The sequence below is a fragment of the Anticarsia gemmatalis genome, chromosome 22, assembly GCF_050436995.1.
Source record: "Anticarsia gemmatalis isolate Benzon Research Colony breed Stoneville strain chromosome 22, ilAntGemm2 primary, whole genome shotgun sequence".
NCBI lineage: Eukaryota > Metazoa > Arthropoda > Insecta > Lepidoptera > Erebidae > Anticarsia > Anticarsia gemmatalis.
The window spans coordinates 199,481-227,468 of NC_134766.1; the positions used below are offsets into that span (position 1 = coordinate 199,481).

Consider the following 27,988-nt stretch of genomic DNA (forward strand, 5'->3'; position numbering starts at 1 on the left):
AAACGGGACCGTGTATTATATGCCTTATATTTGCTGACTTTATTTTGCTGTTGTTTTTATATTGTACTAATAAACCCGCGCATAAACAGTAGGTATAAAACCTACTAGCCTATATCGTTTTCCGGAATATAATCTGACATCCTGTCAAATTATATCCGAAGCGGTTCAGCGTTTTCAACGAAAGTAAGAATAGATAAATACACTTTCACCTCTATAATACACACTGACCCGTACGGCTCCGCTTATGTACAATTTTATCCACATCCATCACATTTTCTCAGAAGTCAGTAAAAATATGTAGCTTAATTTTTGTAGCGCGTCTCTTCACAAAAATAAATGCAAAATCGATCCAGTCGTTTAACCGTGAAAGCGTAACAGACAGACAGACTTACGCATTAATAATATTAGTATAGAATTGAGACGTTACAGTGAAGTTTCACGTGACATTGTTATTAAAATTATGTTTAATTAGTTCTCACCTCTCGTGTCGTGTGTCGCGTCGTGTCGCGTCTGTGATTATTTGCCACATTGTGATACATTATTACGTCAGTTTATCATTAACTAATTGCCTCTACATTATATTCATATTACGTTAATGGTTTACATAACTATCATACTTACGAGAGTGTGATATCAAATATTTCGGTATAACCTATGCAGTCAAATATAGCTTAGAAACGAACAAGAATCCCTATGCTTTCAAATGAGAGTCTATCTTTCTACTAACTGAAAATAAACAATCGAAAATTTTCTATTTACAATGTGGTGTAAATAAATTATCCCACTACTGGGTACTCCTAAACACTCTCCTGCCATAATAAGGGATGAGAGACAGGTTAGGGCTGGAGTTTTCCACTCTGGAAAAGTGCGAGTTGTGGAGTTTTCTTTTCTAAAAGCTATCAGGCATGCCAAGTTTTCATCGCGATATTTTTCTTCACCGTTAAAACAAGCGATTCTTATCTCTACCACAAAGTTATTGATGTGGTCCTGTGGGTTCGATTGCAATCAACATTAAGACGTCTAAAGGTATCGGCAGGTCGGCTTCTTTGGTGTATAGGCGCCTTATGCGTGCGAATTCCATACAAGCCAGCCCAAGGCAACACACGAATAACTTTGGTGTATAGCCTCCTTTATACTACTGGGCTATTAAGGAAAAAACCTCAAAGGCAAGCAAAAAACCAGTAGTTAAATAAATACGTGTGATTATCTTCCCCGCTTTAGTATTCCGAAGTCGTTTGTATCGCAGAACGCGGCATCCATTGCGCGCGCGGCACAACACTGCCGCCTGACGTGTAATAGCTCGCCTGTTATGTAACGTGTGGCACGTACAATCAGGCTATCTGTGCAATGGATGGCTTTAATTGCCGACGTGGTTTGAGATACGATGTTCCGTTTAGCTGATATTTCAGGACTGGAAACGTGAATGTGTTTCTAACATACGCCAATACTGAGGAACTATTACGAAATCTGTGAATGTGTGCTTTTCCTTGTCTGTCCTTTTGTCAGTAGTCTCAACGATGAGATTGAATACCGAGATATTAGCGTTTATTTAATGAAATATATTTTTGTGTTACCTTTTTAATAATACAATTGAAACAGCTGGATATCATAAAATACGAAAGTTTATGACGATATGAGGATGTTCATTTCTCAAATTATTATTAATTATATTATTTGAGTCACCAAACTAGACATTATTGTAGCTTCTACAAATATACGTAGCATTAGTCGTAGCAGCTCTACGGGCTACGGCGTAGATGTGATAACGCGTAGGAGATTTTCAGAAGACACCTACGCGCAACTAGCTTTTCACATTGTTTGAATTACTAAAAGTGTTTGTTTCATGAAGTTTTTAATGAAGTATAACAAATGAATGTATTTAAAAGCCTACGCTTACTTGTACCTACAGGTATTCAGTAACCCACGTAAACGTAACTCAAGCAAATAACAATTTATTAAATACTGTTTCTACTAAGAATTATACAATAAATAACTTATTAGCTTAGTACCAACTAATTTGAAAGTTCTTTTTGGAGTTGATTTTCTTTCGTCCTAAGAATTAATTGAATGCGCGGGGACACTACAACTAGTTCGTTTATCAATAATTTTCCGATGTTAGCTCTTAATTTACTTAAACATAATGGCAGCACCATTTCTTGTGAATGGTGCGTTATATGAACATAATATAAACTCGCTTTTGGAAGTGCATACAGGCACATGGCAACGCACCGTTGACGTTAAAATCGGTATTTTGTAGCATCAGTTAGCGCAAGTTTAAGCCGCGGCATGTCCCGAAACAACTGTATACACGCACAACACACTAATCTAGCGTCGCCCTCGATATATAAACTAACCGTAAAAAGCGTCAGGTCAGTTATAAACCATGATAATGTAATACTGTGTCGTATAAGTTATGGGGTCATTCACCGCTCGCGGGGGTACTGCGTCAGGTTTATGTAAAACCTGTCACTTTGTGTTCAGGAAGGTGCAAAGTGCCGCAAGGTGTGATACTAGAACTGTTTACGATCACCATGCAGAATGCACTGTGTCCGCTGTATTTGTTCAGTCAACTTTGAAATGAATTTATGTATTCCTAGGACTAAGGGTCAAATTCAGTGTTAAGTGTCAAAAAATGTATCTGCTATATAAAGTGAAATAAAAAGTACATCTGATAAATTATCTGATAGTTATCCAGAAGTGGTGGCCTGAACTGCCTAAGGCCCCCTGACTGAGTAATATTTCAGTAGTAGCTTGTTATTGTAAAGTAGTAATAGTTCATTATGTATTTAACAACAATGTGAAATGTTGCTCACGCACGCTCACTCAATATTACTACGGTTAACTGTCGTTTACAAAGACAAAGGTTAAATTGGTCAATTAGGTGGATATAAACGGTTTGACAATATGAAGTCTCTACCTCTATGAAGCAACCCGCTAAAGCTCAGCGCGGCAAATTGAATAAATCTGATCCAGCGCCTAAACCAATACCTCTGAACATCTTAACCAAACACAATCAGTTGTATGAGGCCGATAATTCAATCTGTGCCCACCTCACTCCGCCTCACACCATCTCAGGTCAACTCAAGTGTCTCACAATACGTTACCCGGGATGAACGGCTGTAGGCCTACTCGGGTTCTTCGAAACGATAGACGCTTACTGTATTCTATTTTCACATAGCGATGAGCAGGTTGTTGTGAATATTAGTTCCTTATAATCGTGCTATTTTATCATATTTTTAGATATATTTTTCAGCCAGCAATTGTGGCAAGAGACACTTTTCTATCGAATATTCGTTTATCGTAGAATTAGAGTAGACCCCCTGTTTCCCCAGAGAATGCGGGCACGAGTCGACAGCCGGTATTGATGTAACATTCCCGGAGGAATACGCTCGGTAAATTGAAATCAGTTCATTTTATCTGTGGCTTTTTGGCGCGATGAATGCTCGGATCAATGTGCTAGCGTTATAAAAGGATTAAGTGGTGCCGGGTTGTTTTCTAAAGCTTTGCTGTGTCAATGTTTTGGTAGTAGGTTAATGACTTTCCTTTAGCTATACGGCTATAGATATACCTACGCACTGTACACAAAAACGAATAGAAGCCATAGACAGTGAGTTCGTTACTGCATTTTACTTTCTATTGCTTTACTGACTGGCTATGTATGATAACATTAATAGCAATATCATCGCTACGAACAATATACACATTACATTCATGCAATAATATAAAATTAGTTTTTACTTTTTGGATAAGCAGGCGAATTTTGTTTTGAAGTTGGTTTCTTTCGACTCTAATATTCTCAAGTTTCCGGATTCGATTTCCCAACTGGACAGTGCTATTGAGATTTTTGTTAAGAAATTCTTAGAAGCCGACGGAAGTTCAACAAAGTCGATACAGTCTCGCCTTTATTTCGCTGGATTGAAGGAATATATACTTTATCATCCACTTCTAAGAAAACCGATCTTGTAAAGACACTGTATTTGCCGGCGCGCCCTTGAAAGCGTAACAAACAGACTTTCGCATTTATAGTATAAGTATGTGTGGACTAGTTATTTAGTCATTTAAAATACCAACTTAAGGTGTCAACACTGACACAACCATCCGACATACATTCCCATATAATTATTATATCACCTTACACTCTGCGTAGGTAGTAGGTACCCACTTCTACATGTATTACGCTCTCAGCTCAAATTGCTCGTTGGGCAGTCAGATTGCTTTAATTAAAGCCAAGCAATCTTTCTTCTGTTGTACGAATAAAAAACACTTGATGAATGGGCTGGAAATTGACATCCCGCTATTTCTTTACCTTTCTTTATGGTGATGCTGGAATTATCCCTGTTTTAGAGTTCTTATACCTTAGGGTCCATTTATCTATGAAACTTACCGCAATAATTATGTAAGGGAATCAAAAAATAAAAGTCAATATCGCTTTTTCCACTTCATACTCACTGTATGTCTTTATTTATTTTTTTTGTGTTTTTTTATCAATTTATTTTTAAAACTTCTCTTTAAATCAAATTTATATTAATATTAAATATATAATATATATATCTCGAGTGTATTTACATGCTATGTACAATGTGGGTATGTACACGTGTATATGTACAAGATTACGTCTAAGATTATGCTACTCGTACCGAGAATACACAGATATACAAAAAACTCTACGCTACCGTTGTGACGAGCCGCTGGTGTTCTTGTAACAACCTATTTGATAAATGCATGCTTTGTAATCACACGAGGCGGGGGTACTGTGTGTTTGTGTGTCCACTACGCTGCACACACAGTACAGACTACCACTGGATACTTAGAAGTAAAGCACAAAAACGGTTTACTTCTAAGTCTTCAGTTAACATAATACATGACGCGCTCGCAAGCACGCAACAAACAGTCTGTACTGTATAACGCAGCATTGTATACGCACAAACAATGCAGTCGCTGCAGAAACAGTGAATATAATAGTGTAATGATCGATTAAAAGACTTGTCCACAGCGAGCGCACACACACACACCCCCGGCGACAAATTTAAACCACTAACACCACCCCCGGCCCGTCACAAACAACTTAACCACTAGTTTCGTACAATAACATTTTAGTTGCACTCGTTATGTAATATCATTTTTTTATTTTTACTTTCGACATTTATTTAGTTTTTTTAGCAAACACTGGCATTATAGGTACATGTAACTTGACTGTTCTTGTCTAACTAAACTAACGACATACGAGATTTTACATGTTAATCAGTTATATTATAGAGAATGGCTGCGGGGTGGGCAGTGAACAACTATAACGTAGACCCCGCTGTATGCCATGACACTTGATATGTATTAGATAACATAAATACTTACTCGCACTTTTATTGAAGTACTTATAGAAAGATGGCAATGTTTTAGAACTGTCAAAATAGACCACTATTATCATAACTTAACTAAGAGTATGTCGAAAAGCGTATCTACTAAATTGACAATTCTAAATACATCCATCCTTGTCACACAGTTCTGTTTAGAAAGAGACGGAATCATTAAGTTTTCTAATACATACAACAAGTATCGCGTCAGTGAGTGTTCTATGTAGAAAAACTACACTTCATTTACTTATTAGTAAGATAACATTTACAAAGTCTTTTGATTATTCATACAGAGCTTGAAGAGATGGATGGACAAACATTTGAGCCAACATTGAACTTTGATCAAACGTTTGCTGTACTCTAAGCTCAAGTCATATAAAGAGAGGTACATATGAACAAGTGAACGTTTCAACTGCGTACACGAATACGTGCGTGTAACGTGCACGTTGTACAATGTACGTGCAAGCGTCCGTTGTCACAAATGAAAATTTAATGAAGATGATAAGTCTAGGTCGCGTCACGCAACTGGACACTGTCTTTGTAATACCGTACATTATGTATAAATATTCGATACGCAGCGGTATTTTACGACACATCACAAGTGATTCATTCACTCTCAATAAGCTGGACTTGCGATTGAACTGTATATACCTTATATCGTATTAAAACAAAGTCGAACTCCGCAAGTACCTGATACTAGATACATTATAAGTTCCAGTTCAAGTCTCCACCTCTAATAGTCACGCGAGGCATCGCATGTGCCACATTATCTGGCCTTGGAGCGAGCCTCGCAAACTTTCAGTAGAAACAATGCGCCCTACTTGTAACTTGCACATCGTTCCAACTGATAACTTGCAGTAACACGCGGTTAACGACGTGTTCCGAATAACTGCTCGCTCCGAGATTGTATCGGGCCTTTATGCACGGAACTTTCATTTGAGAATTTGTTTTACTGCACTAAGTGAAATGACTTAGATATGTTAAGAATGGAACATTTCTTCGAAAGACTCAATCGGTAGCAAAATGCATGTTTTTGACGGTTTATGATGACAATAGAAACAAAATAGCTGCCAACCATTTGTGGAGGAAATGTGGCCTAAACTCTTCGCCATTGTAACGGTGCACAATTTGCAAGTAATCGGTATTAGGGGTGCGCGGGACGGAGGGCGCGGGGGCGGGGGGTGTCATTAATCACGCCGCGTTTACCACGCTACCTACATTTTATATTTAGAATACCTTCCGTATTCAATGTGCAAATCATTGTGTGACTCGGAATTCATTTTGGCAATTTTTCGTCTCATATTCTTATGCCGTAACAAATTGCGTATTCTTCGTACGAAAAATGGGACTGCCTTTTTGTCGAAGCGATAGTACAAGAATCGAGAATATATTGAGCTTGGGACTGGGTATTTTATTACAGCAATATGATTGATAAAACCGTTAGCACTTCATATAAAGATAATTTCGCTTGTCTCAAGTTTTGTAATTATGTAATTATGTGTCGTGATCCATAACAAAAGTGTCAAACAATGTCACAAGTTGAGCGATTGCGGTAATTTTTTTCAATCAGAGTTTTCGAATTATCGTGAAACGTTCACACATGGCGGTGGTCGGCGCCTCGTGCCGCGGTGCTCAGTCATGGTAATGTATTACATACTTATGTTACATTCATGCCAACTGGTAAAAGGCTAGCTTTAGTTATGGATGCATTTTACAATCATTAATTACGGAACAGCACGATATTTATGTTTGAAAATGAACAAACTCTTTTGGAACGTAACTACTCTCTGATATTTCCATGTTTATATTTCGTTATTTTATTTAATTCCCCGATATTTATGCTCAAAAGATTCAACACAAAAGCGGCTGCAATTGAGACTTCTAGGTACTCTGCTACTCACGTCAACAATTTTACGATAAAGTCACTTTCACAATAAAGTTTCAAGTTATCGACTGTTTCATAGCAGTAACAGTATAATAATATTATCGTCACCGGCGCCGCACAAAGGCACGGTGCAGTACACAGACAACGCAAACGCTTTCAATGCACGCAAACACCCCGCCCTGTTGCACCTTTTATTTACATATACTATGCGACACATCACACACCCTGTCTTACTAATAAACACCGTGTAAGGTATGATTAGTTATAGTGTTTTGTCACTTGCAATCAAATTTTGAAACTGTATATGAGTGAATGTGACAAAACACTGTATAATTAATCAGAGATTAGATGACATTCATTAGTCGATAGTTATATACTATGGGTGTATAAATCGTAGCTTCAAACTGTGTTTTTAGTTTAGTTATTTAGTTTGCTTTGCTTGACATTTCGACCGTCTTAAGTTTTGAAATATGAGGGTAGATGAACAAACCTCTCGTAAAGATCGCAATTGTCATAGTGTCGATTTCAAATGATTATAAAATGGTTTGCAACCTTCACCGATACATATTTCTGAAAATTTTGGAAATTGTATCACGATCGATACTAGTCCAGAGTATTAGTCTAGCTGATTTTAATTCGAAAACGTTCTAAAATGAAATTTTCACACGAACCGATGATTAGACATGTTTGATTAAGTTACATGATTTTGAACATGCCATTAACCAACATTAAACGATCTGAAATATTCCACATTTTATAGTATCAAAACCGTATTGCTTGTTTTTTTCGGTCCAACATAAGGACTTGTACTGACCAACAGTTTTTTTATTAAAGAGAAAATTGGAAGCAACGATTCTCGTTGAGAAAGAGACCACATAATATCTAACATCTCATAGCTTAACTCTGATATCCTTTTACAGCTAAACGGCTAAACGAATTTAGATGAAATTTGGCAGAATGATAGCTCATTAAGAACTACTTGACGACTAAAGAGTAACCGTCTCATTGGCTTTACCTTCCGAACTGACGAATTCATTATTTTAACAGATAAGGGTAATATTTAACCTAAATTATTTAATTTTGATTAAATTGGTAATACGACATTTTTCTAGAACCCAACCCACACGAGCGGCACCACGGCCAGAAGCTAGTTAATTTATAAAAAATCTTATTACTGTGAAAAGCACAGTAATTATCGAACTAATTTGGACACAACACTAAGGTACGATTCAAAATCTATTGCTTATCAACGCAGGCTTCGAACCTAAACCCTTGGCCTACCTCACAACACAAGCACTACACAACTGATTCTCATTCCAGACATACCATAGAACACCGATACTTGGGTTGCAATAACTTATCGTCAGATTGAGATAGGCTACTCAGATAGAAGTGACAGATATTGCCCAGTATTCCAATTCTTTGAAATAACAGTTAATGTCATCAGTCTTAGCCTCGAGATATATTATTAAAACTGTCCGATTTCGGCCGACTTCAATAACATACAATCGGTAATAGATAAGTCTATTCACTGCACTAATTAACAGCTATGAACAAATAATCCGAATACCAAATAAACCATAGTAAGTATCCTTATCGGTCGATATGTTATTGAAACCCGTTCAAAACGATTGATACAAGCTTAACCTTTCTTGAATAACATAACATCACGACTGTTAGTGAGTTATTAGACGAAGTCACCAAAGCCAATTAAGCCACTTAAGCCACTGAAGCCACTGGCTACATATTTTGTACGACTTAAATACTACTTCCTATATTAAAACATCGATAAGTGTACTTGTTTCTGTTTCAAGGCATCTTTGTATTATTCAATGTGACATGATGTTTGTACAAACATTGGATCAAATATTGCTTTCTTGGTTAGAAGAAAGAGGTTAGAAGAATATTGAGGTTGGCTATTATTTTCTTTAGAACACATTATTGTCCCACTGCTGGGCATAGGACTCCAGCCAGAAAGAGGGACTCTACTTTACTGACCAAGTGTGAATTGTAACACTTGGCAAACCATTTAGAAACTATTTCATTGAGCTTTCAGGCATATACGATTTTAAATATGTTTGTCAACTACATTGTGTCACTTGGCCAACATCACCAACATTGGTACAAACATCGTATGTAGTAGCGAGCATCAACTATTTGTCTAGCGAAGCGTAAAGCCACGAAACACAGAGAATCTAGCCGCTAACTCAGACTATATTAATTGTTTATTGTGTGAAGCACTTGTATTTATTGGACAGTATTTAGAAACCTAAGTATTACACGCGCCAAGTAACTTTATGTGTCTGAGTATAGCTACAAGCCACCCCACAGAAAGTGCAAATTATACCCGAAATCTAGGCAAGGACAAGTCACATAATAGAATGATATCATTGCTGTTACGCCTCCTTCCCTACGTCTGTATGTATTCAGGCTATATTTCTGCTATATTCACACGCATAAACTTAAATGGCGCGTCCTATAAATCACGATTATCGTCACGTATTATTTCTATACCTAACAACTGTAAGTTTCACATTGCATACATATTACTATTATAGAAGGAATAAAGTGATGAAGCATGTTACGGCCGTTTTCAATATTCTATCAATGATTCCAGATAGATTGCTATCTAAGATAATGACGTCACAGTTATCTATCATTATCTGATTTAAGTAGGAATCGATTTCCATTCGGTGTAAAAATAACGTTAAGACGATAGATATTGCTTATCTTTAGTAAGTAAACAGTGGATAGTTAGGATATTGAAAACGGCTGTTTATGCCTGATCACTATAATCCTAACATAATATTAGTTTATTCTATGTCTAATCATATTGTTTGCATCACAGATTAAACTCATGGAAGATTTAAATTCATTCATACATCAATCAGATTGTTATAATAGAAACTTAGCTTTTAAGAATGTTCTGCCTTCTCTCTCTATTTCATGTGGTTAGGAAAACCACGCTATTATAACAATATGTATTTAAATCAGTTATATTGTATGGTATTTTTTTTGATTTTTCCATTATTTATTATTTCAGAGCTGCCAGTAAATTATTCTTATGATATCGCACGCATTTACAAAATCACTTATAAAATTGTTTAACACTCGTATTCAAAAACACACTCAATACATTTGACGTCAGTTTTATAGAAAGGACTTGTGTCATTTATAATAATATAATAAAGATATTTCAATTTTTTCAACACGCATATCTCCGAAACTACTGGGCCGATTTGATAATTTATTGTGGTTTATGATAGCCACATACATGGGGACTAATCACTTTAGCACTACATATTATAAATTAAAGTTACCTCGCCGTGTTTGTGTCTTGTCTGTTCACGATAAACTCAAAATCAACTTAACAGTTTTTCATACGGTTTTAACAAATATGTAGAGCTATTCCTGACGAATGTTTTAGTGTATAATATGTTAAGGTTAGGTAGACCGGGCGAAGTCGGAGCGAACTAGTAGTCTATTACAAATGAGCACAAGGTTTTGTAAAAGGTATGTTTTTGTATACAAGTGTCAATGTTCTATGATACAAGCTACAGCTAACGGTTCATACAAGTAAAGACAACCACAGTCACAATCATACACATGGCAGTAGAACAACTAATTAATTTGTATCACTTCATCAATTCATTACATTATTATCACATATTTCATGCTCATTAGTGATGTTTTAACTTGACAATACATGTATCATTTGATTTAGATGAACTCCACCTATTAAACAGTATGTGTCAAAAAACTAATTAGATTGCTTAGAAACAGTCATGAGAAGATACAATCCTACTATTTCTTGATTAGTGGTTTTTTCATGGAATTCAAGTACGAATCAAACGGTCATAAGGCGGCAGGTCACAGTTATATAGCGTATATAAATTGCCGTGTCTTACCCCCGGTTTCTGAGTACCTTTAGCGGTAGTTTATGTATAAGATAGCGTTTTTTATATGAGTTTTAACGCTATGGAATAGATAAAATACCGCAAAATGTACTCAGAAACTGGGGGTTATACAAGTAATCATTGCCTTTAATTGTATTGGAATCATCTAACAAATTTTCTCAAATGATTTTACATATGGATTAATGTGATCATGCATAATTACATTGGTTTTACTTGACGTTTTAACCAGTTTGAACTATGAACTATAGATATTTATGATTGTGTTAATCCCTATGCAATATTACAGTATTTATCAAGTTTCAAACAACAATAATGAACACAGTACAATCTTGTGAGAGTGGACAGTCTGATTTATTGCTATTTATTTATGTTTGTATGTATGTACAAAGTTTGGGCCAAATGATACGTGAACTGCGATGTAACGTCTCAAATAACACATTTGTATGAAACTCACAAAATATTGAAATTTAAAGTTAATTGATTTCAAATATACATAATATTGGGAGCAGTTGTTATATACAAGTTGATTACTATACAAATAAATAAGAGATCTAGCAAGTTATTATTTATTACACCTTTCGTATGGTTCGTGAAGACCGCCAAGTGGCTGGCAGTTTCATCTCAAATAACACATATAAGTCTAGTATTGGTGATTGAGTGCAACCGGCTATGAACAAAGTATACTTAACAAAACAATAAATAAGTAAAACTAATAACAAATAATAAGTGCTGACATTCCAACAACAGGTTTATTTGACCAATAGACTTTAACAATAAAGTACATGTTAAAATTATTGATCAAATAAATAAAGACAGTTGAAATATCTTGCTTGTGAAAAACTAATAGTAACTGTTATTTAAGGTTTAACTCAAAAGTTGAACAGAAACAATGTAAGGCATATCTACAGACTAGCATTAACGCGCGTACACACACCGACTGTCGACATTAGCCTTATTTACACAGTCACTATAACGCATACAGAACAACACGACTGTTTAGAACGATGAGCGCAAAACCATTGACTTATTACTAGTTACTTATATTAATGAAACCAAAAACTGATTCTTTGCTATCGTTTTAACAATTATGTTGAACTAGGTGCGTAAGTGCTGAAACATCCATGTCTCTTACGACGTTTTGGTCGGTGCCTATACGATCTTTACACGTAATACAGTGACTGTATAGAATAAGCTAATGTGTATGTATGTTACGTTCATAGTCTGTAGTATGATCGAAACATAAAAAAAGAAACACAACATATGTATAATGTTTTCAACTAAGAAGATAGTCATTTAGACATGACCATGAGGTAAGCTTGGCTACCTATTACACCTATATTCATACTAAACATATCAATGTAAAATTTTCTATAATTTTTAACTACTTTGACTTTTTTTTCTTAGTCTCTTTAGTGATGAACCATATTGAGAGTCGAGAGGTGACCAAGTTGGCTACAATCATGCAAATCAGTACTTTTTCGTCTTGGTTATGACCTTGAGAGCTCAAGATCTGTGTCTTATTGATATTTATTGCACGCTAATATCAAATAGTCAAAATCAAATAAAACAAGTACAAGAATAACTGCAGCAACAAAATAATAACAATTCTGGTATTATACCAGTAACTTATGCTGAGTCTATATTTTAATGTTCCATAGCCATAAAGAACATGTTATTCCCATTTAAGTGATATCGTAACAAGTACAGTAGCGCAACATAAAGATGTTGAATATTGCAGGTGTAGATAGTGCAGTACTAGTAATGTTACGACTGAGTCAATACATAGAGTGCATACATAGGGACTGACTGAAGCGTATTATAATATAGTAGTACACATTCTATTGATTAAAACCACATTCATTTAAATGGTTTTTCTAAGATGATAAAATGATTTTTAGATTGTATTTATGTCGCAATCTGCCGCTCGATGTAATAGCTCGGTTTTTTCTTTTCCGGTTGTAGAAAAGCGAAACCGAAATAGTGCCTCGTGACGCAGTCAACAATGTTTAATTAGTTCATTTTTATTTGGTATTTTTTCTAATAAATGAATTTCATTACAAAATGAATGTAGTTATTTTATACAACAGAATTGAACACATCGTATGAGTCGAGATTTTTGGACATCTTATCAATACATCGATCTAGGAGCGCGACACTCCTCGTAATATATGAAACGATTACAATTTCCTAAGCGATCCTAGCACTCGTTACGTCCTACTAAAATTATTTGAACTTCAGTAGCACACTGTCCGGTCAAATTGGTGTTACGATCCTCTACGGAGCGCTACGGCGGAGAGTCGTCGTCTACGACGTAGCGCGGCCGGAGAGCCACGAGTCGCCCGCGCCGAGCCGGCGACGAGCGAGGCTTCCAAACGTTCGTACACGCACCGCACACCGCGAGCACTCGGGCTCCCGCGTATGTACAGGGGGGCGGGGCCACGAGCTCACTGGGCGTCCACTTGTCGCGGCGGCACTGCTCACGCACACACACACACACACGTCACAGCGGCGCGGGCGGCGCGGGGCGCGGCGCGTATCATCGCTGCGGCGCGCCCGCGTACTGCCGCCGCTTCTTGTGCTGGCGCTCGCCGCCTCCTCCGCCTCCGCCGCCGCCGTTGTTGTTGTTATTGTTGTTGTTGTTCCCGCGGTAGCGCGAGTGCGGCGCGGGCGGGGAGCTGTAGCGCCGCTGCTTGGACGAGAACGAGCGCTGGTTGCGACCCTTCGGGTTGCCGTCGCCGCCGCCGTACCGGACCACTCCTGTCGATACGGACGAAATATATAGACTTTAGGTGATGATCTTATGCGGTTCGACATCGTCGGTCGGAACGTAGATCGACAGCGACATAGAGATGGGAAGTGAACGAATAATAATTGAAACAGAAATAAACGATAAGAGCAGTCTTAAAACTTAGGACACGCACGAATCGTGCCGAGTGACAAAATTAAACCGACATTACACTCTAGGAAAAGCTCTCGCTGATAATCCAAAAAATTAAATAACGGTCACCTAACGACGGCGAGCTCTCGTAGAACGAGCGTAATATCGGTTCCAAGATAAAATCATGCGAAATAATAAAGCAAGCGAAAATAAAGTGAAAGGTGAGACGTACGGGTGGGTGTGCGTGGCGCACCTGACTGTAGGTTGTTGAAGTCGCTGTTGCTGGTGATGTGGTGGATGATGAGGCTCTGGTGCGCCGACACGCGGCGCGGCGTGGGCGACGAGCACTGCAGCGCCGACAGCGGCGGCGGCGACGTGCTGCGGCCCGGCGGCGGGGCCGGGCCCGGCGCCACTATGGGCGGCGAGCCCGCCGCGCGGGACCCGCTGTCCGACCACTCCTGCAAGCGAATAGTGTTTATTACACAGTCTAGAACGGTTCTGATGGTAATCGTGATCGATCTGCATATAGAACGATGAATTAATGGTTCTCAATGAGTACCTTACTAATGACGATGGTGAATGACCAAGATATTAAGAAGCGGGGCCCCGCGAAAATGTTAAACATATTTAACATTTAATTAACAAGATCGGAACGGCGAAAGACTAAGGGGATTTTCATCATTCTGCTAGGAGTGCATATACGATAGTTCCCTCCCGGTTACGCCGTACTAAATCATGAATGGTGAGTCGAGCGCCCCGATACGGGAGTTCTCGAGTAATTACTGGCAACGTCCGGCGAGTAGGGTCGTCGGATGATGTTGGCTATGAGTTTGTGAAGGGCTGGCAGCGTGTCTCGACTGCTGCGTTTGGATAACAATGGCGAATGAAATCACTTTGTTATTCTGTACGGCGCGTGTACGTGCACACACGTGTACGCCAGTAGACAGAGGAGGAGAGTGCACTCACGGGCTCGCTGTCGGAGAGGTCGGGCGAGGGCTCGCGGCTGGACAGCGGCGGGTTGCGGCGGTGCGGGAAGAAGTAGGCCTCGAAGGTGTCGCGCACCCAGCGCCGGTACTGCAGCACGTGGTCCGTCACGCGCACGATGCGGCCCAGCACGCTGTGGCGCCGCAGCAGCGCGCTCGGGGAGCCCACCGCCTGCTGCAGGATGATGTAGCCGTAGTCGAACGCCTGCACACGGAACACATTAACACCACTCGTACATGCATTAACTAATAAAACACTAACACTGCGCTAAAGAGTATTGCATCTTGTTTCATAAAACATTGCGATAAGCCCGTAGTTTGTCGATTTGATCTAATCTTGTCTCAATTTCGTCAGAAGACCCTACCCCTGCAGTAAGACAGTTATGTAACGTAAGTGTTAATACATACCTGTTTGACTTGTATGGCTCCATAGCTGGATCGTCCAATATCGTTGCCGGGCGTGAGCGGGTCCTCGATGCACAGCAACGACGGACGGTGACCGTCGTTCATCTCCTACAACAAAACATCATTATTTATTGCTATTTAATATTACTGAAAATACAACGACTGAATGCATATTTAAACCGATTCTGATCACTGATAATTATGCTGCTACCTTCTGTATACCCTAGTCTAACCTCTTCCTCATTCATAGAGGTCCTACCCAGCAGTGAGTCAATAATGGATTTAATTTATGATTGACTAGCTTTTACCCGCGACTTCCTCCGCCACCTGAATTTTCCCATGTGAATCCCATTTTCCCGGGGTAAAAAGTAGCCCATGTCCTTTCTCGGGTATCAAAATATCTCCATACCAAATTTCATGCAATTGGTTCTGTAGTTTAGGCGTGATTAAGTAACAGACAGAGTTACTTTCGCATTTATAATATAAGTCCGGATTACCTTCTGTATTTCATCCTTCGAGACGTAAGATCCCCCATTCTTGACGCGTATAGCTGTCTTGACGTAGTTGAACTTGCGTCCGTACAGCTCGAAGAACTCAATGAGCAGCACGCCGAGGTTGTGCGGCTGGCGCAGGCGCTCGGGCCGCGGGTGCAGCTGCAGGAAGCTGATGCACATGAGGATCAAAGAGTAGGAGGAGATGCCGCCCGTGAACACCTCGTTCAGGTCTCGCTGCAGCAGGAACTGCTTCAGCACCATCACTAGGCGGGTCAGTACTGGGTACTTCTCCTGGAAATAACAAAATAAAAACTGTTAGAACGTTTAAATCTGAAGCATTGTTCAATTCAATCCAAGACTCCACGACAGATACAGAATCGTCTCATCTAGATGAGAATGGTTAAATATGACTTTCTTGAAAGAAGTCTCTATCCTAATATCATTTTAGCAGGGTGCAAAATAATTTCGATTAACCCGATAAGAAAAGAGAAAGAGAGATCCAATTGTGTTTTGGAGTGTTATTGTCTTTACAATAACAGGTCTGTAAAAATCACTTGAAGTACACCAGAAAGATACTTTGATAGGCTTATGTTGTCCAAAGAGAAAAGAGAGAGAAGAGTTGATGATGATGGTTTGTGGGACACTTACCAAAGGTTTAAGTGAAGATGGAGGTACGATGGTGGCCCTATAGGGACGTAACTCGTAAATGGTACACTGACCTTAAACTGTTTGATTAGCTCCGCGCTCTTCACACCGCTGCTCATGTTGAACGATATATCCACCTGGAAACAAACCATAGCCGTTATTTATGTGATTTTATTATGCTTGCAAGTTAGCTGACACAATAGCCACTAGACACCCTGGGGTCAAGTCAGCCATCCGATTTTATTGAGAACCTTGGTAGAAACTAAAATTCAACGAGGATCTAGTGACAAATTGACAGAAGTTCAAGATGGTAAATCTCCGGCAGAAATATGTGTATGAAGTCGAAAATGATAGTTGTGTCCAAGATACATTTCAATTACAATAATTATTACTTAGTACAATACTTTAGATACTATACATAACCACTAGCATTGCATTCCAATAATTTATTACGGAATTGTACAACCATTTACAGATAGTTGATGATATGTGAAATATTTCTAGTTTACGTCAAATTCGTACACTCATCCGCTGACGTCACACGCACTCACACAAAACAAAACAACATCATAGCATCACGGCTGTTATACCCAAAGGTGTAGGTAGGTAGTCATGTATTAACGACATTCGAGTTTCTTCTTCTACAGTGTTAGTTCTACGTAATAGGTGGCGAGCCATTATCCTATTACCATATATCGGGCACGGGTTCAAACTCCGGGCTATTATTCAGCATATCAGAAAAATACCAACAACACTGTCCAACCTAAGAACCGAACGCGGGACCTCTACACTACCGACCGCGCCGAAGAGGCAGTCACAATCACAAAACTACACAACAAACACTCACACACACACATTGTATCAATGTGTAAGTGTCATGTATTGATGTATCGTCACGCACACTACGTCGTGACGTAAAGTCATTAACATACCAGAGCGAGGTGGCCGGTGGCTCTTATTAGACGGTATTAGTTTGTATTAGTTTGTATTAGTCGGTAATTACACGGACATGCTGTGTCAGACACTTTGCAACCGCACACAGTGTTGTGTCATCAGAAAGAGCCTGATTAATGATCGTGTTTGTTATGACTAGTAGCTGTGTGAATAGGATTATGTTACCAAATGATAGGTAGTCATAATATAAGCAATATTTGACACTGTTTTTTTTTAAATTATAGGAGATGGAAGTTACGGTTATGTTATCTCATCTTAAAGGTTTGAATGTTGAACAATAAATAGCGCAAATTCTTCTATTTATCTGATATTTTAGAGTCAGTCTCACTGGTAAGGGATAATCAATATTTAAACTTGGCACCAACCAAAAATAAGGCTTCGATTTGGCTGCAAGTGCGCTCACCTTAACGTCGGAATATTTGTCGGTCATCTTGACGATGGGCACGGTGGCCTTCTCCAGCACCTTGATGCTCTCCTTCTCCGCGATGTCCTGCACGACCAGCTCGCGCTCCAACGTCCACAACGGCAGCTTCTCCCATTGACCTAGAACAATGTTAAAACACAATCATTGATAATTGAGGCTTTAAATAGTCACCTATAGTCCTATATGGATCATAATTAAATGTGGTCCCCTCGCGTAGTACCTGGTCACATGTCTGCTGCTCAGGCGGATTTTTATATAAAAAGGTAGCTTATGTTTGATCACGGGCCTTCACCTATATCCATTACAAAAGTTTATAAAAATCTGTCATTTCGCATTCATAATATTAGTAAAAATGGAATTGTCAAGTGAAAGATTCATTTGGCGGAAATATTGTTTTGTACAACATAATGAATAACACAAAATACTAGCATACAATACATACAGAATTTCGTCATAACATCAATCCTTTCAGCAAAATGTCCACCCATTATAATCTACTTCCTATTTACTTATTTCAGTCGAGACGCAGTTTTTGTCGTGATTCTATTGAAAGCATTTAAATCGTGACTGTGACGGCGTGATCAAAACAGATCCGTTATCCAACTGTATTTAACTATTTACCAATAGATCAATATCCTACTGTACACTGAACACCGCTTTACTGACAGTTGCCTTATTTTTTTAATACCCGTGTTTGTTCCACTGCTGGTCCAGGATCTCCTCCCTAACGAGAGAGGGGTTATCCGTCGAGTCCGCCATGATGACCAAGAGCGGGTTGGGGACTAAGCATGCCCTCAAGAAATTTGTTTAAGAACATTTAACCATGCAGGGCACGATGTTTTCCTTCACTGTTAGAGCAAGTAATCAATTTCAAAATTATTCATTCATATACAATTTCAAAATTGATTAAAGTGACAAAACATACTAACTAACCAGAGCATACACTATGTTTATTAGTATAACAGATAGTAAATTAACATCCTAGTTAAGATATCTGTAGATTCAGAGATCTTTTGGACGTGTGTTTCCGTAGAGATAAGATATATTGATGAGTGATGATATCTATTAAGACTATCCATTGAGACAGATGACAAGACAAGGTGATTCATAGATACATATTTACTTTAGTAACTAAGAATAGTAGTGTTTTAAAATACCACATTTTCTATTTACAGATGCAGAGGCCAATATGAAGAGAAGACTCGGATTCATTTTAGGATTACTGAAAGGGTAGGCTTTAGTGGTAGTGGAAAATTATCGACAAAGATCATGTTCCAGCAGATGTTGGACTTCTTTGAGTTTTAATTACTTTAAATAAATTAATCATATTGTAAAGAAGAAGGCTCTCCCTATTCTAAGTTGTTACAGAATGGTTACACAACATGCGCATGCGCATCACGCGTCGGTCTCCCCGGTCCACGTCGCGTGACACACAAACGCACAAACATCTTTATAGTAGTGACGTACGAGGAAATCCGCTCCGGACAATATTTCATGTCGCCGAGATAAACAACGTTACGTACTGTTATTAAAACAAACATCATGTTTATCGCCTAACTACAAATAAATTGCCTTGAATTTTGACAATAAATAATTACCGACTCTGAGGTTCCATAGCCTATTTATTTATTTGATAAGGTACGGAGATTTTATAACATACGAGCTACAAAGGTTTCTTAAACTGTGTCTCTAAATATTAAGTATACATTATAGCTTATACTGCAACATGGCAGTCGAAGGCTGAAATTTGGTCTGAAAGCCTGCAAGTAAATAGAAAAGTACATCATCTCCAATGAACATAGCTTTTTTCTGACAAAATGCTAAAAGGTCCCAGAAAATGTTACATCGGGAGCAAAGTCGAGGCTAGGCAAGAGAACTTAGCATAGAAACGATTACAATAATGCAAATAAGGTTTTATAAAATGACACTACAAATATTTGTCAAACAATAAATATTGCGTAACATGATACAAAGACATCAACATCAATGAGAGTGCAGAGAGCGGCCGGTGACTCACGCACACGTCTCATGCACGTTACACACACATGTGCAATATACACTGTACGTATACGAGTAAGGCACCAACACACCACCGCTGTGTTTGTTTACATTCGAATTCATGGCAAATTGTATTATTAGTAGACAATGCGGTCAGGGTACGGTTACAATGTTTGACTTATGCATCTTTGGTATTTCAAAGGTAGGGTTAATTATTTTGTGGGTTCATTGAGAGTCACTCAGAAGGATTTAAAGATAGATGTCTTGCATCCCTGATTCAAGTAATTCTAAATACTACAGCTAATCATCATGTATCCGTCTCCGTGCTTCGGAGGGCACGTAAAAAGTCGGTCCCGGTTGTTGTCAATAAGATAACAGTCGTTAAGCCACGCCAAAGGCCTTCGGGCGGCTTGAACAACTTTGACACTAGGTTGACCACTAACCATACGACAAGAAGAAGAAGATCATGTATTGTGACTAGAAAAGGAAAATGTTCTTCGCAAACTTCCATGGCTTTTTTATGAGAATTATTTATTGATTGAATTTACTAAATTTGTGGCAAAATTGTGGATTTTTAGTTAAAGCTCGCCTCTTGTTGTATGAAAACAAATACAACCTTTGCGAAATATGAATTATCGCATACCAATTTCGCATTTAAATCTACGAGCGAGTTAAATGATTAAACTGCACTCATCTGAAACGTTCTAATCTACATGAAGCTGTTTATCTGTCACAAATGTAACGAGAGTGTGATCACGTAAATAGGTGAGTACTATGATTCACAGAGCTGCCCTTGAAATTATTTCATAACGATTGTCCCTTGATACTGCGTCACTTAATTGAGCAATATCCTATGTCAAGCAAACATGGGATTACTGATAAACAGATAAGCTTCAGGTATCTAGCAGTAGGTTCATTTTAGCAGTACAACAAATCAGCGTCATTGTAAACGTCCACGGAAGAAGGTTTCGGTGGATAAAAGTTGTAATGTATGCAATATTGGTAAGACTTGGTCGACATACAGAAATAGTCTTGCCAATTAAAATGGCCAGCTAAATTTAGTCCCATCTATTTAATTCTAAACAGGTACAAATTGTTACGCCCGCCATTTGCACACGTCGCGTGCGTTGCAACAAAATCTGACGCTCCCAGCGTGATGACTAACCGACCATTAATAAAAACTGCTATTAAATTAATTTGAATAAGCTGTGATTGCCGATATAAGTTGGTAACTCCCACGCAAGTGGTTGCAGGTTCGAACCCGACGCAAAACACCAATGACTTTTCGAAGTTATGTGTGTATTAGAAATAATTATTACTTGTCCCAACGGTGAAAGAAAACATCGTCATGCAACCTTGCATGCCTGAGATTTCCTTCAGTTCTTGAAGGTATTCAAAGTCCCCAACCCGCAATTGGCCAGCGCGGTGGACTCAAGACTTAACCCCTGTCTCATTACGGGAGAAGACCCTTGCCCAGCAGTGGGACATTTATAAATCAAATCGAACATCAAACGATGCAATGTTTGATATTGTTTGATACAGTCAGCGAATCAAGGCATTGTTTACATGTGTATACAATGTGACTGTGTAAACAAGGGGCGAGCACGTGGGTGCGTGCGCGTACGCACCGCGCGCTCGTCAACATTGTCATTGGCGCGTCGCCATTACACACACACAGACACTTTGTGTGTGTCACACACCAGTGCGTGTGTTTGTGTTAAGGGTTGACGGTTAAACAGCCTGGTGTTGTGTTAAGCTAACTTCAACGAGGTCTATGAATGGATTGGTCACTATCACTACACTGGTAGAAGCGAACCCGGTTTCTGTTAAAAAGCCTCTTATCAGACAGAACATTGCCAAATTAGACAAAATAGTAGTAAGTAGTTGTTTAAGACTTTCAAAGATTTTCTGAGTGTTGTATATGTTTTAAACATGATTGATTAAAAACTGTATGGAAAAAGCGTTGTTTGTAGAGTGCCAAGATTTGACGCTTTCCCATGTGGAAATGTGAATGATCTTTGCAGGTGTATGAACTTTGTTTTGAATTTGAGTCCAGTGTTATTGTATCTTTTATTATAGTTATGATTACAGGAATTCTCGGTGATTTAGCTCGGCCCACACGAAACACACCGAGCTAATGGCCTAGGTTTACGTCAATCAAGACTTTTTATAGAATTGTAAGTAGAAAAAAAATGCAATTTAGCGATGGACGACTATTCCATGACGATGGAATCTCGTCAAGTAATCGGTACTAATGGTAGGCCATAGAAATTGTTAAAGGTTTAGAAAGTGATTAAATCAAAGCTCCCATAACAAAACTATCTGTCCTCACATAAAAACAACGCTGACGGGAAACACCACATCTATTACATCGCAAGAAGGAAATTGTCACCAGATGCAATCCCAGAAAAACTATGCATTATCATGACACGATCAAAACATTTAATGTCAATGTGTGTGAGTGATACATGTGCGTATATGTGCGTGTGTGTGTATGTGTGTGTGTGGTCGAGGCCGGGCGTAGTGCAGAAATAGCCGCGCTCTAGCCTGGCTGCCTACTGCCAACGTACTGCTAATGGGACATGGCATGCCCAATTGTTACAAATTTAGATCTTATACTGCACCCGTGGGTAGTATTTAATCTAATCAAAATCTTGTCGTCGGGCAATTAATTGAGAAATATTATAAGCTGCCAATATCTTGTCTTTAATAGGGGTATGAAAACAAACATATGAATAACTCTATAAATACGCCTACACCATGGATGACTTTAAGTATGGGGTCAAGAAAATGGGATTACTTCAATGAATCGTCTCCATAGTTAAGACATTAAAGCACTACATGCTGGATACATTTTACTCCACAAAATTCATGACTAAAACATTTTCCAAACATTTCCTCAAAATATAGGAATACTTTTCTCTGAATCGGTAAATAAAACTACAAACCAAAACAAAAGTGTTCAATTGATGTTAGCAACAGCTGACACACAACTTTATAGTTGCTGCTCCCAGTCGAGTGCGGGGGCGGGTGACCTGTTTGCAGTAAATTCCTTACAGTCTCATCTACTAAAGGTACTTTCACCATTGGCTAAAAACCCATACAATATGCTATTTGACTTGTAACCAAAAAAAATCGTTTCACCAACGCTTAACGCAATTTTGCAACCTAGCCGAATTGCCATTTAAATGGTAGATTTTTACACCGTAGCAAAAATCGCGCGGTTTTAGTCACGTCTAAAAACACTTGCGGATATGATGCAAATATTCGCAAGGTACTGAACTTATCTTCCACTATTGGGCAAGTGACTTCTCCTGTCATAATAAGAGCCGTCATCTACTGAGTGTTGTGACCTTCAACTCCTGAGTTTAACAAGTCTTCTTATCATATCTATTGGCTAGTTAGCTCATGGTTTATGGGTCAAGGGTATTGAGAAGCCGCTCAGAAACTAAGTAACTACTTGTTAATAACAACGCTTAGTTTAGGAGTTTGTATATGAATGCTTTAGATATAGATAGTGAATCACCAAAGCTATGCGTTTGCATTCTTAGTATTGAGTGACGTCAAAAGTTGCGTTTTTCGAATTTACACCTTCAAACTTTCTGCGTGAACTGTTTTGTTACTGTTTTCTCTAAGTCTGTTCCTGATCGCCAAAACAAATTTGATACAAGTACACAAATAATATCAGAAATTCCTCTACAATAGAAAAATATGGAGCAATATGGCAACACGTCACGCAGCGAGCACGTGTATTGTGCGTGTTTAGCAGCAAATTAGTTCAACAATCCAATTATCTCTTAGCAAATCCGGAAAAAAAGCAGCTCCATTTATTATCGAACGAAACATTACTTGGCTTACAACGCTTTGAAATAAACTATTAGAAACGTTTTCTTGACTTTTTGGCCGATCGTGGTCATAAGATGTCTCAGCGATTACTATAACCTCTCATAAGATTCCTAATGTTAATTAATTTGGGGAACACATTTTTTTTGTTAACAGAAAACGAACATCCGAACTATCTACTGGTAAAGGTGGCAGCCGCACAGTGTGTTATAAACCCTATTTTTGTTTCGTCATCTTTTTATTGAATTAATCGATAGAGTATACCATTCTGACGATTAGAGTAAAACTCCGGGCTCGCTAAGACTTGTACTTTTTTCGTTATTCAGTGTCAAAGTTCCGGAATATCCGACTATTGAAAAACGAAAAAAAATTAATTACAATTTAACGGAAGTACTTATTCCAGAATTTATTTATTCTATCGAAAGAAGATATAATAGCCGACCATTCCACCAATTCCTGAAGTTTTAGCATGAATAGGTCGAGAGATATGATTTTTTTTCTCATTTTTCGTTTTTATTTTTTTATTCATCTAAACCGCCGTAGTAGGTGGTCATTCCTACATCAAAAAATTGCTAATACTTTCTTTTATTTGCAGTATTAGTTCTAAAACCTAACTCGTTGGTTTCCAGGAGATATTTGAAATTTTAAATTTTACTTAGGGTTGTCACTTTCGAGTATCCGAAAATTATATAAGATTATAAACCTTTATTTGAAAAAAAAAGTTAAGGCAAGCCCCCCGGCCGTAGTTCTGCACGACGTACCTCAGTCACGTCCTACTGAGGTTGTTGAAGTGCAGAGTTCGGTTACGGTATTAAGGTTGACTAGCGTTCAGTCCCCTAAAATTGTTCCAACTCCAGATGGAACAACCATTGATTTTGCTTTTAGAAAAAAAAATCAACAAATATAATTACATAGTATGTGTATAAATTATAATAAATAAATTGTTGACGAAAATAATTTTATCGTATTTTTAAATAAAAAATCGACACAATTGATGTACATACATGATAAAATTTGATTTAAAATTATAGATAGGTATAAAATTCATGTAGATAAATAAAATACATTAAAAATTATTCTTAAAAACAATTTTAAGAATAATTTATACCACAAAAATTACAATAAAATTGATTGAAAAAAAATGGTTGTAAATCATTATAAAATATTTTTAGTTAATTTATTTAATTGTAAAATTAATTTAAAAAATTATTGTGAAAAAAAAAACAAAATGTTGTAATAGTACTTATGTTGAATGTTGATTTATAGGTATACTTATGAGATATCGGAAAGGATTTTCTTTCATTTACTATAAGTTGAGTCTTTTGAGTTAGAATTTATAGACAGATTCCAAATAAATGTATCAATCAACATCATACCAATTTCTTAATTTGTTTTTTAATTTCCTTTATAAAATTACCCAATCTTTGCCATTTTAAGCCACAAAATTATGATATCTTGTTATGGTCGTGATATAAAAGCTAAAACTTTATGAAAATAAATTTATTAAATTTTGATAGAAGTGGCAGCCCTATATGCGGATATTTCGTATATTACTAAACTTTCAAATATCTCCTGGAAACCAGCGAGTTAGGTTTTAGAAATAATACTGCAAATAAAAGAAAGTATTAGCAATTTTTTGATGTAGGAATGATCACCTACTACGGCGGTTTAGATGAATAAAAAAATAAAAACGAAAAATGAGAAAAAAAATCATATCTCTCGACCTATTCATGCTAAAGCTTCAGGAATTGGTGGAATGGTCGGCTATTATATCTTCTTTCGATAGAATAAATAAATTCTGGAATAAGTACTTCCGTTAAATTGTAATTAATTTTTTTTCGTTTTTCAATAGTCGGATATTCCGGAACTTTGACACTGAATAACGAAAAAAGTACAAGTCTTAGCGAGCCCGGAGTTTTACTCTAATCTTCAGAATGGTATACTCTATCGATTAATTCAATAAAAAGACGACGAAACAAAAATAGGGTTTATAACACACTGTGAGCCGCAACCACTACATCATAATGAGTCATTCAATAATGACTGGCACAATAAACTCGTAATAAGTGTAATAATTGTATCTTTGCAAAAAAACCGCGATGTCTTCCGTTACACTTTAGTGGCAGCGTGCGGCGTGTACGCGCGGGTTCGTTGACCTTGAGGCGGTGTTGTGACGTCATCAACAAGCGTGTATCGCTCGCATCTCCCCTGACATTCCTACTGTCTCCCGTCTACTGTATAATAGCTGTAACATATCATGTTGTTCCACTGCCCTACTATATGGATGTTTTTATTTGTTTGTTTTGTAATCATATTTTTCTCTTTTCAGCTCTTTTTGTATTGTATTGTTAGAGTAAGACCTAATTATCCTAATCAAAGTATAGAATATTTCACGACATCCAGAGGAATTAGACTCTTTTTTTAACCCAATACCGTCCCACTGCTGGTCAAGGGTTTCCTCTCAGCGAGGGAGGGGTTTGGCCTTGAGTCCACCACGCTGGCCAAGTGCGGGTTGCGGACTTTGCTGATTGAGAATGTTGGGATGTTTTCCTTTACCGATAGAGCAAGTGATAATATATTGAAAATGCCTGTCTCTCGAGGAATGAGCCTATAAGCTACCATTACTTTTTTGAGTAACATTGCGCAATTAGCAGTCCAAACTATCATGACCACAGTACAACACGTGTGCTCGGATCTGCCAGTCATTCACGTGCTGCCGTTATCAGTAGTGATAACAATTTCTATGACAACGCCTCCAACGGTGGCTGACGGAAGATTTAAACTCCAGTGATAAAGCAACTGGCATTCAATACATTGAAATACAAAAATCAATCAATCAGAAAACATCATTGCCCATTTATCTTTTGGGCACGTTTAGGTGTGGCCCAATGAATCAAATATAAACAATCTACTTACAGTTCTTTTCAAAAACACCGTTTAGATAAACGTCGATGTATCGTTTGCCATCCCATAGCCACGAGTGTTGAGTTTCCGCGAATCTTGACTGAACGCACGAAGTCGAACCATGCCGCGTCAAGTCTGACTCTAATTATGTTATAAAACCATATTACTGACTTTCTCAGCAAGTCAGCAACCATATGACGCCATACTAATTCAAATATTATTTCAGATAAAGCATATTATAACATTAGAGATTAGATAAATATTATAATTAATGTCATCATGGATAAGCTCTTTTGACGAGATGCAAGCTGACATCGTCCGTCACGCGTCGGGAGTCATTCATCCGACTGACCTCTCATCATGCTCAATATAACACCAATATTAAAATGAAATACTCTCATTAAATATTTGCGATAACGTCATCTTACTTACTAACAGTTTATTGCACAGATATCTTGTCTGAAAAATACATTTTTTGATTGCATAATGAAATAGACGTAGCATGGACCTCTATTCCTCTTTTCTGTGATTAGTCTATACTAGCAATAAGTTGGGGAGTTCTAAATTAAGTTTAAAAGTTGCATGATAACAAGACTGCCCTTTTTCATCTTTACCTGCATACCCATTTCCAACCCCCAGGTTCGAAACTTGTTGACTATCTGACCTATTGGACCTCATGGTACCGTTTAGACCATTAAACTATTCCACGCATTTTCGTTGGACTTATACACACATACACTTCTGAGAATTTTGTTATTTTTACTCTAAATTAAAAATTCATCAGAATTCTGCTTTGTTACTAAAATAAAAAATATCATAATAAATAAGACCCCGTAATAAAAGATCTGTCTCCATACTCTACAGCCTTGTGTGACATGAGTCATGTGTGTGATGTATGTAGGCACGACAGTAGTGCGTGTTGAAGGCACAGACGCGTCGGCGACCCTCGCATTACCAGTTATGTGTACGTCGCACGCGACAGACTGGCTACAGGAACTGAGCTCCCATCATTGAGGGTAATGACATATTATTTGATTGCCGTTGTATTTCCAAGGATCTTTTTAGATACCTACAGTCTGTTATGCTTTTGCACTCTGCTTCCAAACAGTAAATCGGGTCTAAAGCGTAAACTCGTTTAAAAGTACTATGGCTACTTCGGACTTAAAGATCACGAATTCGAAGCCGAGACAGTACGAGAAAACTGCCAATAGGAGGTTGTGTCTCAGCAAATCAAAAGGCTTCGCACGCCTTCAAAAAAAAACACATAGGTAGTTATAAATCGGAGATTTATATCATAAAAGTAATATTCA

General features: G+C 38.0%; 2 protein-coding genes across 4 annotated transcripts in view; one reads left to right on the top strand and one right to left on the bottom strand.

The window, feature by feature from the left end:
• The window catches only part of LOC142982611 (OCIA domain-containing protein 1-like), a 77,039-nt gene extending 57,506 nt beyond the window's left edge, over positions 1-19,533 (top strand). The window contains exons 4-5 of one of the 2 annotated variants that reach the window (XR_012960010.1): positions 19,109-19,163; positions 19,302-19,533. Coding sequence is in view for 1 of the 2 variants with exons in the window: in XM_076129199.1 (XP_075985314.1) it covers position 19,109 (1 nt within the window). In the remaining variant the exon portion in view is untranslated. Of the gene's footprint in view, positions 1-19,108 lie in introns of both variants that reach the window. The other variant, XM_076129199.1, reaches the window with a different exon arrangement.
• Positions 4,426-27,988, bottom strand: part of LOC142982610 (terminal nucleotidyltransferase 4B-like) — a 43,794-nt gene continuing 20,231 nt past the window's right edge. Inside the window, exons 3-9 of one of the 2 annotated variants that reach the window (XM_076129195.1) lie at positions 17,913-18,052; positions 16,630-16,692; positions 15,914-16,201; positions 15,420-15,524; positions 14,995-15,216; positions 14,282-14,486; positions 4,426-13,907 (exon numbers count right to left, since the gene is read on the bottom strand). In XM_076129195.1, the coding sequence (XP_075985310.1) occupies positions 13,687-13,907; positions 14,282-14,486; positions 14,995-15,216; positions 15,420-15,524; positions 15,914-16,201; positions 16,630-16,692; positions 17,913-18,052 (1,244 nt within the window). In that variant the 3' untranslated portion in view covers positions 4,426-13,686. Of the gene's footprint in view, positions 13,908-14,260; positions 14,487-14,994; positions 15,217-15,419; positions 15,525-15,913; positions 16,202-16,629; positions 16,693-17,912; positions 18,053-27,988 lie in introns of both variants that reach the window. The other variant, XM_076129194.1, reaches the window with a different exon arrangement.